Genomic DNA, 18,442 nt, shown 5'->3' with positions numbered 1-18,442 from the left:
CTAGGAAAGGAAGAACCTGCAATGGTCATTACATGTTTAATACTGTTGAATATTTCTGAAAACTGAAAATGAGTGTCAGTTTACCTAAGAGAACTGTCAAGCTTCCAAACCACTGATGGCGAATGTTGTCACCAGGGCAGAGAGTAATTATAGTAATCAAATGATCACATTAAAATTCTAAATTCTGAAGGGGAGGGGGAGGAGTTAGGGGGATGTTGGCCTGGAAACCGGGAAAGGGAATAACATTTGAAATGTAAATAAGAAATGCCCAATTTAATAAAGATGGGGGGGAGGAAGAAAAATTCTAAATTCTGGAAAGAGGAGGGGGAAACACAACTGTGTAAAGTAGCTGAGTTCATGAAACACTCTTTGGGCTTCCGTAGAAATCGTTCGAGCCATGACGCACGTGATCAACCAAGGCATGGCAATGTACTGGGGCACCTCGAGGTGGAGCGCGATGGAGATCATGGTGAGCTAGTGTCCATTTTTTCTGGTTTCCGGGCACCTTGTCATTATTGTTCAGGTACCATGTTTAAGTCTGCATCTTCTGCAGACTTTTCTCCCAAGACCATGCCACTGGAATTCTAGCATCAGCCCTGTCCCTAAGGAGATGGCTGTGAGCGAGGGCTGGAGCCCAGTTTAGAACACAAGGGCCAGATCTGCACATGGGAAATGCCATGTTTCAGCACGTCCTTTGCGGGCAAAAGGGCAGAGAGAATTTCAGAGCTAATGAGATGTGCGAATAGAGTATTCCCCACATTTGGTGCCTCTCTTGGTGGTATTTACGGCCATAACTTGGCATGGATTTGACTTAGCTCCTTGCTTCTTATTCAACCCACTGAGATGACGGTCAGAATAAACTTAGCTGCACTTCCTCTGCCCCTAGGAAGCCTACTCTGTCGCTCGGCAGTTCAACATGATCCCGCCTGTCTGTGAGCAAGCCGAGTACCATCTTTTCCAGAGAGAGAAGGTGGAGGTCCAGCTGCCAGAGCTCTACCATAAAATAGGTAATCTTCATAATCACATCTGATCATTCTTTGCAATATGACAATCAACGGCTGGGGACATGGGGTGCTAGGAGTATGTCTTCCCAAAGGTCCCCAATTACTACAAGATAGAGATGACAAGGGCTATGCATCTCAGAGATGGTGGCAGGATCAGGTGGGTCCACAGTGAGTCTACAGAGTACTGGGATAACAGTCACAGAGTCAAGGGTTGGGGATTTAGCTCAGTGGTAGAGCGCTTGCCTAGCAAGCACAAGGCCCTGGGTTTGGTCCCCAGCTCCAAAAAAATAAACTTGATTTGCATAGATGCACAAAATCAGGATTTAGTAGATAAACTCGGTTTGCATAGTGCTTCTTCTAGCCTACACGTACATCCATGAGCAGGCTGAGAAAGCGTTCACAATCACATAGATATCCACGTCTGTCTCTTGTGCTGGGCCCGAGGCTGGGTAAGACAGGACAAACTCAACAACAGCAAGTCAGGTACAATTTGTTTGTATGAAAGCAGTGCCTGGGGGTGAGGATATATAAACAACATAAACACAAGAACTTTGGATAGTAGAAACATCAATAAGCCACATTTTTTTTCAGGCTTATATACCAAAGCAGTTTTTAGAGATTACTAAAAATAATAGGAAAATGCTGGATTAAAAACAATCCACGCTCAACAATAGCTGATACTGATTCAATCGTGGACCAGGCATTTGCTCTGTGCTAGGCTGTGCTGGGTACCTGGTAGCACCAGGCACGGAGTGGATAAGTGAAGTACCGGCTTCCTTCGCAAGGAAAAGCTCTTATCTCTTGGTCAATAAACTGGCCACAAAGAGATCATGAACAAGCCGCATTTCCAGGTTCACTTACGGCTCATTCCCAGGGACAGACAGTGCATGTTTAATTGGTTTCTAAAAGAATGAGGCACAATTTGTAAGTCCTAAGTTGTAATGGAAAGATGGATGCTGGTATTAACTCATTTATCTGGCCAGTTTTCCTCCAGGACTGACAGAGCTGTTTAAATATGCCCTCACTTTTAGTCCTACTTGGCATAAACAAGGTTCTGATTGTGTATTCTTGCTGATTTTTTTTTTCTCCCTACAGGGGTTGGTGCAATGACATGGTCTCCACTTGCTTGTGGAATTATTTCAGGAAAATATGGAAATGGGGTGCCAGAAAGTTCTAGAGCTTCACTTAAGGTATTTTCCTCAACTTCTAGAAAAGGATGTGTGTGGGGAAGGTGGGAGTGGAGGAAGAAGATGAACTAGAAGGAGCAGAGCTGCAGCCCAGGGCTTCCCGGCTTGAGCACACTGTGGCCCTGGCCAGCCGTGACCTTGGCAGGGCCCCCTCAGCCCTGCCGAGGTCTCTGCTGCTGGCCAGGCATCAGTCAGCTCCTCATAATCGGCCTGCACAGAGTCTCTGGGGACGGGAAGACCGTGTCCAATGACCTAGTTGACTTGCAGATGCAAGTCCCCTACACTCTTACTTATTCTTCTGCTAACAGGGCATTTTGTTCCTTGTCTAGAAGTGACAGAATTTAAAATCCCTTTTCTATGTAAGAGGATTTAATTTTCCTGTTCTTTAGAAAACAATACTTAAGCTGTAAGGGATTAACCCATTTGAGGTAAACAAAATGAGCTAGGTATAGCTTGAGATTGGCTTACATGCCTTTGGGGACAGAGGAAAATAAAGGGGGGGGGGGAGCTTCAGAGACAGATACAGAACATGACATCACCAGCCTCCACTCTGCCCAGTGAGGCTTTTATTTTACTTTTTTAGCCATGCGTTGTACACACAATAGGTTTCCTAATGGCATTTTTGTTCGGTTGTACCACATACTTGGGATACGTTCGCTTCTCATAGCTCAGTCCCATCTTAGGCTCCTTCCTGATGGTTACCTCAGTGGGGAGCACTACGAACATCTTTCCTTATTAACAACAAGATGCCTGTGTTTTAAAAGCTTGAGAGAATGTTTTACAACATTAGAATCACAAATTACTCTGTAGTATCTAGGGAGAAAGAATACAGGAATCTTAAAAATTCAGACAAGCCAAAGTCATCTTAAGAGAAAGTATATGCTCAACCCAGCCTCTTTCAGCACTGAACCAGCAGAACCCAAGCCAAGCCCAGACATTCCCAGTGTAGCTGGGGGTGGGGTGCACAGGACACGATGGGATGAGACAGCTGACCACCAACACCTCCCTAGCTAGAACCTTCTCACGGCTCTAGGATTTTACTCTCCTTTCCATCTATAAGAGTTGAGCTTTTGGTGTGTTTGTTCTCTAAAATCACAAGATATAAATAGCCCCCAAAGCATGCTGACATGACAGTGTTCTCATTTTTTAATTATCAAAGCACAGTTATCTCAGAATATTTAATGAGATCTTGTTCCTGAAAACTGAAGGTCGTTCAGAACAGACTCTAAACAAGTCCATGAGAAAAAAGGCATCTTAGGCAGGGATGTGGCAAAGAGGAAGGCAAAAAAAAAGGCCGTAAGCAAAAGGAAATGTTGAGAATTGTGTCTTTACTTGGCATCTACCATGTGCCCAGCAGTGAGCTGAGTTTTGTTTTCCTTCCTTTTATCCTCACCATGAGACATGGACACAGATGGCTAGCAATCAGTTGTGGCTAAGCTAAAATTGCTGTATAAACACTCTTCTACTTACGATGGAGTAATACCCAGATAAACACATTAGAAACTCAAAATGCCCTGTCAAAAATGCATTTAATATGGCTAACATATAAATAACATAGCTTAGCCTAACCTTATCTTGAAAAAACAATACAAAAACAAAAATAAAAGACAGCCAAATCATCTAAAACCAATTCTTTTTATACTGATGAGTAGGCTATCGCATGTAATCTGTTGGACATTGTACTGAAAGTGAAAAACGGAGATTGTATCGATACACTTCTTGCATATCAGTAAGAAAACCCTAAGTCAAATAGTTCTAAGCTGGAAGACCATCTGTGTATTCTTTCACAGGCTTTCCAAAAAATTCAAAGCACTTCACATATGCGGGCTATTTGTCCTCAGCGTAATCCTGCAAGAGGCAGGCTTTGCTGGATGCAGGAATTAAATGAAGCCCAAGGACATTAAACAACATTAAGACCATAAACTCCAACAGATAAAGCTGACATGAGAACCCAGGCCTCCTGATGTCAGTGAATTATCTTTCCCTGAAGACATCTGTTTCCTTTCACACCCAGGTCCTCAAAAGGACGATGTAGCTGTGCTGTGTCCGGTCGGTATGCCTCTATCACTATTTGATAAAAAGTTCATACACAGATGGAAAACTTCCACAAACATACTAACAAAAGCAGAAAGTGGCTAGGGAGAACATTCGAAATGTTTGGCTGTGGCTGAGCTCAAAAGTAACTGGGTAAATGTTTGAGTGGCTTCCATGAAGTCAGTCAAATTGAGTGCTACCGGAACGTTAACAGCAACCACTTAGAACCTGTCCGAGCGAAAGGCTGCAGGCAGCACAAATTCTCCAGGCTCGGCTCTATCAACCAAGTGTTTCCAGAGCAACATGTCTGCTCTGGGGAAAGCTACTTAAGCAGAACAACCAAAGGGAAAAATAAAAATGAAAATGAAAGAAGCAAATAGCATGGCACCCTCCACACTAAGTTATAGAGCTAGTAGAAAAATTAAAGGCAAGTGGAAAGATACAGCGGCAACTTTCAATACAGCCTAAAAATAGCTCACAGAACTGTCTGCTATTACGTCACTGAAATGCTAATATTTTGTGTCTGCTATATTGAACTACAAGTGAAAAGTCAATCTTTTTTTTTTCTTCTTCTTCTTCTTTTAATGGCTCTCCAGGGCTCTTACAGAGAGCAAGATTAGCCAGGGAGTTTTCTGGGCAACCTCTTCTGGTTGGCCCCATTCCTCTTACAATGCCATCAGCTCTGGCTGCTCTGTTGGAAAGCAAAGCACTGCTTCCAGTCTAGACGCCCCATGGCTATTTGTCAAGCCTAATGGAATCTACGCTCACATACCCTCTGCTCAAATTTAACCCTCCTTAACAACAGCAATGCCTCTGCCCAAGATCTAGCCATCCAGGTGTCAGATTGCTACCTCTTCCTGTTCATCCTCCCCACCTAGCAAGGCTCCATCCAAATTCCCCAGACCACTCAGGTCCACCCATGCACAGTCCTAATGTAGGTCTTCCTCTTCCCTTCCCAGGTTTACTGCAGGACTGAACTTGGATGCTCTCATTTCCTCCCTCTTCTCAACAGTCAACCCTTGTGGCTAGTTGTCCTTCTAAAAACCCATTTTAAATGCTATCATAACTTCTCAGTTACTGCTTACAGGATAAATCCCAAATCCTCTTGGAATCTAAGTCAAGTCTACTTTTCTGTCCTTGTCTCTACAATCCCATGTTACTGCACTTTCCACCCAAGTGCAATGCACACTCTCCTCTGCTTCCAAGTGTTTGCATTCTCCTGTGGTCCTCCCATCCTAGCCTTAAGAACAAAGCTTAATACAATTACTGAGTTGTATGTGCTTCTATTTACTCCATCAACATTTCTTACACGGGCTTCAAGTTCTCTGGCTGCCACTAACAGACCTCAGTGTGAACAATCTCATTCTAAGAACTCTACTATCACAAAGACAATTCTAGAGTGGGCCTGGGCTCAGTAGACCTGTCTATGGACTGGACATTATTAGTCCTCTGTCTCCTCTACTTACTTCTAATATGAATGTGCCATGTTCTTCCACTACTTGGATCTTGACAATGAAGCTAGAGCAGGAAAACAGATAGCCACAAGCCTACACCCTTAAGAGAATATGTCCTAGAAGGAAAGAGATCTTCTCTTTGCCAGCTTCAGACCAGAAAAGAATGACCAACGTTAGGCAGCATTCAACCTGTGAGACCAACAGCAGCAGCCAAAGAGAAAACGTTGATCATTCAGCCATATTACATGACTTCGTTAGGTAAAAAGAAGGTGCTACAAATATGGCTTGTGATGAAATCATAAAAGCAGGAAGGTCGCTCAGCTGCCAAACACTTACGTTCCTAGAAAATGACTTGTGGATGATTCTAAAACAAAAACTGATACTCTCTAACCTAGGCACATGATTCAATAAATGAAGAATGAATGAGTGTAATAACCCTAAACATGAGACCAAACAAATCTTAACGATTAGTTAGTACCTTGGGGAATATTACTGTCTATGCAGTACTGGACTCTCTGCGGGTCACTGTGAATACACGGCCCAAGGTGGATAACCATGATGTTCGAGAAGTAACTCAAGAGACGTCCACAGAGAAGCTCCTGTGAAGGGATGCACGATGGAGCAACAGACCCACAGCACTGTGCCATCCAGAGTGGCAACCATGTTCGCCACCACCCTTCCTACAAAACACAGGGTCACTTTCACATTTAATAATATTTTAACTATACTTCATCTCTTCCCACTGTTAGCATGTTTCTATTTGAACAGAAATTAAAGCTGTTGCTTTAAAAAAAAAAAAAAACCCTGTTTCCTTTGGTATTAGAAAAGTAGTGAAAACACTATATTTTTTTTAAAACTCTAGCTCTTATATACTCCATTGATAAGCCAGCAGTGAAATTCTCAGTATTGAGAGTCAGAGGAGAGGAATTCAATAAGTAAGTGTTTACGTTATATACGTGTGGGCACACACATACCACTGTGCATATAGTGGTCAAAAGACAGACTCAGGCGTCAGGCTTCACCTTCCATAGTGTAAGAAAGGTGTCTTTTTTTGTTGCTCACTGCTACACACGTCAGGCTGGCGGGCGCACGGGTTTCTGGAATTCACCTGTCTCTGCCACCCCTTTCACTGCAGAAGTGCTGCCGTTACAGACACATACTGTTATCCCCGTTATCCCCGGTTCTGCATGGTGCCGGGGATCCAAACACCAGTCTTCCATCTTGTGAGGCAAGCAGCGTACCTTCTGAGCCATCTCTCCAGGCCAATCCTCCTTATTTTACAAGTCTAATATGGTTGATGTAGGTGCATCACACACACACACACACACACACACACACACACACACACACACACACACACACACACAGATTATATACCAATCTTAAGAAAAAGAATTTGTTACATATATTTCGAAAATTGAATAAACAAACCAAATATTCTTAGTGCCTGCTACATATTGAAATCTCAGGAACTCACTTTTTAAAAGTGTTGGAAAGCGTTTGCCTACTACTTTCTCATTTTGTGTTTGAGACCTATTCAGAGATATTGCTTCTCCTGAGAGATCATGAAAGTGAAGTAAGGTGATGATATTCTCCTACTCAAGGCATCTGCAGCTATGCAGGGATATCTGACATAGGCAGTGCCCAGGTTCAAGAAGGCTGCCAGTGCCCTGGTCATGTGCTTGTCGTTCAGAGCCATCCACCTATCACCATTGGTACCAGCTGTCATCTCTGGAGATGTCACTTCAGGCGCCTTTCCTCTGGAAGAAACAGAGACTTCTCAAGGCTGAAGCTGGGAACGCCTTGGCCATTTCCCCAAGCAAAGTCCCAAGTGAGGAGCCAGCCCATAAGCCTTTCATACTTAGGAGCAGACAGAACTGGGGCACCTTGCCCTTCTGCATTTCACATCTGTAAAATTATTTCAAAAATCACAATAAAACATAATGTGGTTATCCTTTTCTTTGGCAATGAGAAAATACTTAATAAAACAAAAGCCAGCAGCCTACTGAAATCGTGCGGGAGGAGTCACTGTGGCCAACTGCCAACGTGGAGTTTCCTGCTCCCTCTGGGAATGTGCAGATCCACGGCTGCAGGAAGAGAAGTCCTTCCCCGGGGCTGCTGCTGGTCAGGGCTAGCCTTGTACATCAGAGATATAAGTCCCATCTCCCTTAAGAGCAAATCCTTCTGCAAAGAAGGGCAGTGGAAATCCTTGAATGGATTTTCATACTTAGGAAAGGAAACTCACTTAAGAATAGTTTCCTGGGTTGTCCTTTAAACAAATACTCTATTGATTCTAATTTGTGACATTAAAAGGAACCATAAGAGGAAGTCAACACAAAGTTCCCATAATAATATTATTATTGTAATTGTTATAATTATTGTATCATTATATTAGAAAGTGAAAGATGGCTGGCTCAGTAATTAAGAACACTTGCTACTCTTACAGAGGACCTCTATTCAGTTCCCAGAACCCATGCTGGGTGGCTCTCAACTGCCTGTAACTCCAGCTCTTACAGACATAACATCTTCTTATGGCCTCCAAAGCCATCCTCATACACATGCACATACACATATGTTAAAATATTTTAAAATAACAGTGAGATTTGAGATGTGTCATAGTTAGGGTTTTATTGCTGTCAACAGACACCATGACCAATGCAAGTTTTATAAGGGACATTTAATTGGGGCTAGCTTACAGGTTCAAAGGTTCAGTCCATTATCATCAAGGCGAGAGCATGGCAGCTTCCAAACAGGCATGGTGCAGGAGGAGCTAAGTTCTACATCTTCATCTGAAAGAAGCCAGGAACAGACTGAGCATCCTCAGGCAGCTAGGAGGAGGGTCTCCAAGTCCACCCCACAGTGACACACTTCCTCCAACAAGGCCACACCTTCTAATAGTGCCACTCTCTTGGTCAAGCATATGCAAACCATCACAGGATGGAATAAGGCAAAAGGAAGGAACGTTACAAGAATAATGCAAAACTATGATTTGGGGGGCAGAGAACGTGGCAGCCAGCTCTGAATGGAAAGCTGGGCCTATGTTCATGTACATGGGTATACATGCGTGCCACATGAGAGCAGGTGGCCCTTGGGAACCAGAAGAGGGCATTAGACCCCCTGGAGCTAGAGTTACAGGTGGTTGTGAACTGCCTGGTGTTGGTGCTGGAAATCTAACTTAGGTCCACTGAGAGAGCAGTGAACACTTTTAACTGATGAGTGCCGTCTCTCCAGCCTCACTTGAGGTTCTTATATTTTATTGACTTAACATCTGTGTTATCATTATTTCCAGTGCTACCAGTGGTTGAAGGAAAGGATTGTAAGTGAAGAAGGGAGAAAACAGCAGAACAAGCTGAGAGACCTCTCTCCAATTGCTGAACGCCTGGGATGCACACTACCTCAGCTGGCTGTGGGTAAGGAACGGGAGGGGATGGCAGGCTGGCTCTGGACTGAGGGGAGGCTTCCGCTGATATTACTAAAACACATACTTTTCTATGGTTGACCCACATCCTGTCATAGGACAGGCTAAGCTCAGAAGCATCAAATGCTGGTACACACAACAGAGAATTATTCAAGGTTTCCCAGAACTTTCTATATGCTGTAATATTTTTTCTTCCCTTTCTCCCTTATAAGACAATGTCATGAGAATATATCAGTGAAAACACACATAGAGTGGGGGGAGAACAAGAGAGAAAGAAGGAAGAACGAGGAGAGAGAGAGAGAGAAAGGAGAAAGAGAAAACAAAGTTGGACGGGTAGAGAGCTAGGGAGGACCTGGGAGGACCTGTGGCATAGGGAAATGATAAACATGTATTATATTAAAAATTAATAAAAAATAAATTTAAAATACACACATACTCAAATGTCTGGGGTGAACTGTGTCACACACAATGACACCCACTTCTTCTGGCTCCCCCGTTGGTACTAAGACAGGGTTGGTGAGAGACCGAGAAACAGAGCTACACAGAGGCCCTTGGCTCCTGCCACCCTGAAAGACGACACTGCAAGGGCAGCTTCCCCTGGAACCTTTCCAACAGCCGTGAAAATTGTTCTCCTCATGCTGTGTAGTCCGTGAAAGGTCACGGCCACCCGAAAAACAAACGCACTGGCACTGTCCATTAGAACATAATGGGAACTACTTAGTTCTTTTCAAATTTGCTAGTGGCCATATTAAGAAAGAAAAGCAGGAGCTGGAGAGACGGCTCCGTGGTTAAGAGTGTTCTCTGGGGTTGGGGATTTAGCTCAGTGGTAGGCGCTTGCCTAGCAGCGCAAGGCCCTAAGTTGGTCCCCAGCTCAAAAAAAAAAAAAAAAAAAAAAAAAGTGTTCTCTGCTCGTCCAGAGAACCAGAGTTTGATTCCCAACACTCACGTCCAGTGGTTAACTCCAGTGGACCCAACACACATACCTTTTCTGGCCTCCATAGGCACCTGAAGACGTAAGGCATACATTCATACAAACTAAACAAACACTTTTAAAAGGCTTTAAATGAAACATAGAAGTGAAATTCATTTTAATAATCCATTTTATTTAATACAAACCACCCAAATTATCATTTCAATATATAATATACAAAATTACTTAGGCTTTTTAAATACTCTTTTTCAACCGGTTTTCAAAAATCAACATGTATTTTACTCCTGAGGCATCTTCAGCCTGAACAGCGGCTCAGTACTCACACATGATTAATGACCGCCACACTGAATACAGAAGCCTTCAGACTTCAGGTGATCGGGGTGCCTCGCTGTGTTATGAGTACTTCACACTCATTGTCTCACCTTCTTTGACTCAGGCTTCGAACAATACTGTGAGGGACATGCGATGAGGAATATAAATGTCACTAGATGATTTATTAGAATTAGCATGTCAACTGAGAAAGCAATAATAAAATAGGTGTTAATTCCAGGAGAGGGGATACTAATAAGAAACAGCAGCAAATAATAGCAAAACACAACAACAACAACAACAACAACAACAACAAAATGGGATACATTGACACAGACAGATAAACAGCCAGTGGTAAAGTCTGTGCAAACAGTAATAGAATATTTGTTGATAGCTTGCCTCTACTAAAGTTAAAAGTTTAAAAATTATAGCAAGAAGGAGTTTGCAATACCATAGGAAGAACAACAATATCAACCAACTAGACGCCCCCAGATCTCCCAGGGACTAAACCACCAACCAAAGATACACAAGGAGGGAGCCGTGGCTCCAGCTGCACATGAAGCAGAGGATGGCATTGTATGGCATCAATAGGAGGAGAAGCCTGGATGCCAGGGTGTTGAGGTGGGAGTGGGTGGGTGGGAGGGAGTGGGAGCATCTTCATAGAAGCAGGGGGAGGGGCAGGGGAAAGGGGATAATATTTGAAATATAAATACATAAAATACCCAATAAAAAATTTTTTAAAAAATCTTCAAAAAAAATTACAGTGAACCGTACTAAAAAACTGGAAATGAAGCTCATTGGGTAAAGCCACTTAGTACCCAGGCTAGTGACCTGGTTGATCTCCTGAAGACTCAGAGAACAGACTCCCAGGGTTGCTCTCTGGCTGCAGGATGTGAACACCCTCACACTGAGGGAGTGAAGAAGGAAGAGCTGGCTCAGCATATGCCCGAGGGACCTTACGGCACACCTTAATGCTTTCTTTAGAATTAAAGAGCATGTTTGGGGTTGGGGATTTAGCTCAATGGTAGAGCGCTTGCCTAGCAAGCGCAAGGCCCTGGGTTCGGTCCCCAGCTCTGAAAAAAAGAAGCAAAAAAAAAAAAGAGCATGTTTAATGCAGACTCTGCAGTTTCAACAAGAACAGCAAAATGACTGTGTGATCACGGTTGTTCATGCCTGTAATCCCAGCACTCATGAGGTAAAGGAAGGAAAATCTCAGGCCATATAACAAGTTGGAGAGCAGCACCCTGGCTCCATGAAACCCTGCCTCAAATAAACAAGAAAAGCAAGCAGCACCATAGGAGGGTACACGAAAGGATGATCAAGGACCAAAGAGGTTTGTCAGACTGGCTAAGGCCCGATGGCAAAATGGCAAGGAAAGGGGACATAAGAGGTGCCAGACTATGAAATTCTATGGTTCTCCCAGGTTTACTCCACTAGACCCAAGTAGAAAACAGAGGTTCAGTTTGGATGGGATTTGTTAAAGCAGAGGAAGGACTGGGGCTCTGAGAGTTAGTAAAAAAGCAACTGAGATAATCGGTGCAAAGGGTTGACAGATGAGGAAGTGATACCACGTGTAAGACAGAAAGGGAGCCTGACAGAAACAAGATTCCAGACATTAGTACTTGGTGAGCAATGTTGGGTATTTTCATGAACAATATATTACTATGTTGAACTCTAGTAGTTGGAGCAAAATGCAAGAAAGCCAGAAAGCCACAAACCTACTATTCAAATGTATGGACGCCATTAAACTTCTGAACAAGAAGGGTGCTGCTTCAGTTTTTAAGCCCAGAAAATAGTTTATCTTCTATCCTACATACAGATGCACATGTACACACATGTGCACACACACGCACGCACACACACACACACATATACACAAATTATAAGCATATCAATAACCCTGACCCAGTGCTTTGCTCTTTCCAGCATGGTGCCTGAGAAACGAGGGTGTGAGCTCTGTGCTGCTGGGATCATCCACTCCTGAACAACTCATTGAAAACCTTGGTGCCATTCAGGTAAGTACTGCAGCCCCTCTAGCCAACTCCAGGGACTGTCACCGTGTGTCTCCAGGCAGTGTCCTAGACAAGGCAGCAGGAAACACAAGGCTGTAAGAAGCACAGCACACTTACGTTATACATGGAACCAGGGCTGTCCTCTGCTCATTTAACAAACAAGTTCCTCGCTCGAATCCCAGTGGTTCACTCTGTGTGGGGCAGTGCCCTCCAATGTCACACCGTAACTGATAGGTCTAAGCATGAATTCATGTTTAACTGTCTGCCTGAGATGTATATAGGGGAAGTCGTGCCAGGCAGGAATGAAACAGCACCCCGGATCTAAGTTGTTAGAGCTGCCGGAGACTACCGGGCGGTGAGGAAACGATACTTTAATTCCCAAAGCACTCCCTCCCTAGCAAGGCTCTGGCCAGCAGCAGGATGGGATTTCTATTCTCAAAAGGCAAAGAATAGGGATGTTACCCAGAAAGCCTCATTGCTAGCACAAGGGCTTACCAAACTTCCCTTCTCCCTCACTCCAAGCACCAGCACATAACAGTCTAGACGTGATGTGATAGAAGCCCCGGATGTGGTGAAAAGTACACTAGGTATCTAGAGAGGCCAAACACTGTTGGAATTGGCAGCAAATGTAAAGAAAATGTGGAATGCTGGCTACCATAAAGACAGGAAAAGTCTCTAGGACTGTGTTTAAGTATGAGCAATGACATATGCCTGTGGCACAGGTGTATACACATTCTTGTGTACACGTTCCCCCCACCCCCACCATGCTCTGTCTATCTCTCCCTCCTCCCCACCTCAGTATTCTAATCTCCAGCCACCAGGACACTTCAGGATTCCCCTCCCACAAAACTAGCAGTGGTCCATGCTCGACCTCCAAAGTAATCACCACCCAACTTGCAAAAATCCTCCATCGTTGTCAATAACTTAGTTCTGGAGGCCCTTCACGATGACCCCCAGTCCCAAAAAAAATCCCTAGCCAAACCTCCCCTTACACCACCAAGTCCTTAGGCAACATAACAGTAAGGTTGTACAACTGGAACAATTCCATTAAATCTGCACAACAACTTAAGATGCTGAAAAGTATCTGCTGCGTTTTTAGAAGTGATTTCACATAAAACTCTGAAGTATGGCTCCTTTAACACTACACACATTGATTGGAATTTCACATTTTATCCAAGTGCTTTTTCATTTTCACTGTTTTTAGCTGATACATGTTTTGACAGTGGCATTTTTCCTTTCATATGGCTAGCCTGCTGGATTTTATTTCCACCAAATCCAGTTTTTGAACTCCAATCGCATTTAGTCCTCAAGTAACTTCAGCTATTTAGAACCTGCCACTCCAGAGCTAGTGGAGAACAAAACTCCTCCTTTGACTTCAGGTAGGGGAAAAAAAACAACAACCAGAACCACAAGTTTCCCAGACACAGGAGCTGCCCTATTGTGCCAAACCCACAGGCTGCTAAGGACGACCCTGGAATAGAGGCAAGGTCACCTCGGCCAGCAGGCCTGCAGCAAAGGGCGAGGCCCAAACCTCAGAACTGGTCATCCTAATTGCATCTCACCAGTCTCTCTACAGTCAGACTATTCCAGGGAGAAAGCAAGTCTTTGTCCCTTGTCTCATGGTATAACACTCACCCTGAAGGAGCAGCTGCCTCTATGCAAGTCAGCTTTACAGAGTTCCACATGCACACCCTGATCCCCCACCACCACACATCCTACTTCAGACTGACCCCCCCACCCCCAGATCCCCCTCTCCCATTCCACTATCACTGGCCTTGTTAAGTCTTACTGTCCCTTAGACTGTGACTTTCACCGTCTGATACCTTTCAGGCTCCCCCAACTCATCCTTCAACTTTCCTGGTATCTGATGGGGGAAAGCAAGTCCTTAGAGTAGCAGTTCTCAACCTGTGGGTCACGACCCCCGAAGGGGTTGCATATCACATGTCCTATATATCAGATATTTACATTATGATTCATAACAGCAAAATTAGAGTTATAAAATAGTAAAAAAAAAATAACTTTATAGTTGGGGGTCACCACAAATGAGGAATTAAAGCAAAGGGATGCAGCATCGGAAGGTGAGAACCACTGCCTTAGGTTTCACAACAACCTAGAGAATGAAGTCTTACTTCTTATAACGTGGCATTCAAGCTACCCTACACATTCCAGCATTCCAGCTTCTTTTCCCTTGTCCCAACCATCTCCACTAGTCTGTCCTTGGTACTACTCCATTTCACTGTTGACATACATGCTGTTCCATTTATCTGGGAGGCCTATTAAGCTGCAAACATCCTTTACCAGTTCTAAGCGGCAGCTGGAAAATCTATTCCCAGTCTCAGTGCTAACCAATGCTGCAACTTCTAGCCACATGAGACTATTCGAGTACAGGAATGATGGCTGTTAATGTGTGTGTGTGTGTGTGTGTGTGTGTGTGTGTGTGTGTGTGTGTGTGTGTGTACACTTAAGTGTATATTCACAGGATCTGAAGGACTTAGTATTACCCTCAAAAGTACCTTAATTTTCTATACTAATTTTTCACATTAAAGTGACAGATACTAAGTAAAAACTGTGTTAGCTACAATGTAATAAATATGTACTAATCATACTATTTTAAAGACAGCTAGCATAATTACCTGCTAGAAAAATTAAAGCATAGATTGCTTACATTGAATTTCCGCCGGATAAAACTGCTCTGTATTCCTGAGACTTATGTCTTCACTTCTTGAGTCAACAAACACACTCCCTGACTCGAAGCTTGTCCACTGAGGGGAACGGGGGTTAGAGAACCTTCATTTCAGCTATGGCTTGCAAGCATACCGCAAGTATAAATGACTGCTTAATGTTGACTACACAAGACAAATGCTCGACCTAACACCATGCTTTGTGCTTCTCTCCCTCCCCTCAGGTCCTCCCTAAGATGACATCACATGTGGTAAATGAGATTGATAACATATTGCGCAACAAGCCCTACAGCAAAAAGGACTATAGATCCTAAGGCAATGCATGAGCCACCTAAGCTGCATGGGTAAATCCTGGTGGGTAGGCGGTGCAGAACGGCCTTACCAGCCACTCTTTTCAATTACTTAGCAGCTTGCTGCTCAACCTCTAGTGTCCCAGGATTCTCTGAGGTCTCTGCTGTTGCTACCACTGTGCACCCTGAATTCTGAACACATCTGAAAATTCACAAGCCAGAAAATCCATTCTATTTTCTTATCTTGGACTGGTTCCCTCTCCTGGCATTGGTCTGTGTACCTCATGTTTTTGCAATGGAAAGAATATTGGGGTAGGGGAATCTATTATCTTCAGAAGGCTGTACATATATATTTTTTTCAAAAGAACAAAATTCACAAGATACAGTGTATGACCTGCATAGGAAACAGGATAGCCTCACTCTTTAGTCTTGCTTGGGAGAACAAACAGAATTAATTTACTTTTTTTTTTTAATATTTCATATTCACACTAGCAAGTTTTATGTCATCTGTAATTCAAATAAAACTTCTAGGTATTTACTTTCACTATCTTGAAAGCTATGTTGTTGCCTGGCCCTGTATAATTTAAGTGGGGTGTCTCTCAGGGTTCTAACATATCGATTTACATAGAGTTATAAAGGCATGACCACCCCAATCTTTACTAGATACACAATGCTAATTTATAAAAGGGTTATAATGCTATGGAAACAGCTTTAAATATAATGTTGTGTTCATTTTTTTTACTTTCTATTAAAACCTGCATATACTTTCAATTGCTTGTAGGCACAATTTCTGTTAAGTTTAAATATTTGAGCTTTAAAAATACATACATGCTCAGTTTTGTAATTAAACCTATAAATACCCAGAAAGGGAAGTGTTCAGTTTACCACTGGGACATTATTATACAATGCTTGGTATTTTCTGAAGAGTTATTAACATGAAAAAAAATCATAGACAATGTAAAAAGAAAAATGTTTTTCTCATTCCTCAGCACATGCTGGATGAATTAACTTGCCCAAAGAAAAAGCAAAATATTCAAGAAGCTCCTGATTCTAAATGTATCACACACTACACCATATGCATGATAGCTCTTTGCATGGAATAAAGGGGCTTAACTTTGCACTCAGAATCTGAGATATACTTAGCCCTGCCTCTACAGGTTAATTCCCCTCACTATCCCACTTGAGAAGAACTGTAAGACTATACTGTGTGGGTATCTGTAAATAAGGATAAAACAAAGGGTTTTTGTTGTTGTTTTGTTTTCTGTAAAGGTTGGGTCATTTTCTAACTCTATTTGTCTATCTATAGATGAACAACATCCTACTTCATCTAGTTAGCAAGTTCTCCATCACTTTAAGATTTACACAAGAAATATATGAACTTAAAATAATTTTCAGTTATGTACCACATGGTTAAGTTGTAAATCTTAAACTATCAGTGAAAGATACCAAGAATCATGATTGTTACTACCTAGTAGGCAACTTGGAAGTTTCACCCATGAGTATCTATCTGATTAATGATGGAGCTGAATTAACTTTCCAACTATTCATTGTAAATTTAATCCACTGAACTACTGTATGTATAAATGAGTGGAGTGCTGTCTAAATGAAAATCAATTCATTTGCTTAGAGTAATAAAGGCATCTGCAATCTCATAGTACATCTTTTGGGTCTTTCATTTTAAGGCTTTAAGATCTAAACATTCTCCCATATATAAAATACAAATAAAATGTCACCATGAAATAAAGAATCATGACCTAAACCAATTATACAGAAAGCTATACTGCACTGAATGGTTAACAGAAGTCACAGTGACCAAAACAGGCAAAACAAGGAGGGGAAGAACACACCCATACTCCCATCTCTGGGGAAGCAGAATCCTAAGGAACCAGAGTTCAGCTTGAGCTATACTAGACCCTGTCTCAACCCCCACCATCCCAACAAAAAAAGAAAAAGGGGGAGGAAAAAAAAAAGACAAACTTGTGCTATAAACTTTTGAGTGCTGGTACACACCTGTAATTGTGGCACTTGAGAAACTGAGGGATGGAGGTCTTAAGTCTGTGGCCAGCTTGGACTGCACTTAACAAGAAAACTAAAAACTGTTTTGCAAACCTCTTTCCTTTTCGGTGGATTTTGGAAAACTGCACGGTAAGGTTAAAGCCTCGCCAACCCACTTGACAGAAGCTGCGGATTTAAACCTAATGTAAGCAATACTGGTTAGCTGTGGACGCAGCCAGCTTACACTTACCTACCAAGGTAGGCACTTCAGTCTTACTCTTATGAAAAAGGTTTCATTACTAATTTTCTCTTCAGAACTCCTTGGCAAAGAACATACTGCCAGAGTCATATGGTCTCGAGCAGGACAAATGCAAACTCCAAACGCTGTGCCTGGATTCCCTCCTAAGGAACTGATACCTCACAGACTGCCAAGTATCACTCAAGCACAGCAACAGCTGGGCTCCACGGAGCCTCAGCTGCAAAGCCACCTATCTGCATAACAAGGAAGCTGCCCAAAACACCGGGCTAGTTCATTACAGAGCCAGGCCTGCAACCCAGACACCTTAGATGCTAGTCCATAGCTCTTTAAAACAGGGTTTTCTTCATAGGGTTGCTTTAGGCTAACGTGTGTAAGGTTCTTTGAATTAAAGGAGACAACCTACTCCACAAAATACTCCTCTGATCTTCATGAACACAATGTGACACATGTTCTGCTACCCCAATTTCCTCCACCTCCAGCTACTGTGCATGTGTCCACATACCTGCCCACACACAATAAAATTAAAAAAATTAAAGACCCTCCCAATCTCTTATTAGCTACCCTAAGACTCCAAAATTAGGTGGGGACTAAAGGCTACACTGGCTTCCTCACACCTGCACACGCATGCGTGCCTGGTAGGAAAAGCAGCATGGGAGTAGGATGAAGCAGGAACCCCAGCAGGCACAGGGCAGCACACTAGACAGGGACCTGACTGCTCCCTAATGTAGCTGTGCTGTACCTGTCACTGCCTCAGACATCTGCCCAGTGACTTCAACGGTGCGCTTACATGTGTAGGGAAGAGGTCTAATATAAAACGTGTAATAAATATTTATATGGTTCACAATAAAGAATTACAGAAAAAAACACA

At 43.0% G+C, this 18,442-nt stretch overlaps 1 protein-coding gene across 1 annotated transcript in view; it reads left to right on the top strand.

Annotated features, from left to right (window-relative positions):
* Window positions 1-16,977, top strand: part of Kcnab1 (potassium voltage-gated channel subfamily A member regulatory beta subunit 1) — a 279,211-nt gene extending 262,234 nt beyond the window's left edge. Inside the window, exons 9-14 of the mRNA XM_032898291.1 lie at window positions 384-469; window positions 887-1,007; window positions 2,100-2,194; window positions 8,969-9,089; window positions 12,264-12,352; window positions 15,255-16,977. Coding sequence (XP_032754182.1) covers window positions 384-469; window positions 887-1,007; window positions 2,100-2,194; window positions 8,969-9,089; window positions 12,264-12,352; window positions 15,255-15,344 — 602 coding nt within the window. The 3' untranslated portion in view covers window positions 15,345-16,977. The remainder of the gene's footprint in view (window positions 1-383; window positions 470-886; window positions 1,008-2,099; window positions 2,195-8,968; window positions 9,090-12,263; window positions 12,353-15,254) is intronic.
* The last annotated feature ends 1,465 nt before the right edge of the window (window positions 16,978-18,442 follow it).

The sequence above is a fragment of the Rattus rattus genome, chromosome 3, assembly GCF_011064425.1.
Source record: "Rattus rattus isolate New Zealand chromosome 3, Rrattus_CSIRO_v1, whole genome shotgun sequence".
In the NCBI taxonomy this organism is placed as follows: Eukaryota; Metazoa; Chordata; class Mammalia; order Rodentia; family Muridae; genus Rattus; species Rattus rattus.
This window is presented reverse-complemented; position numbering and strand designations above follow the sequence as displayed.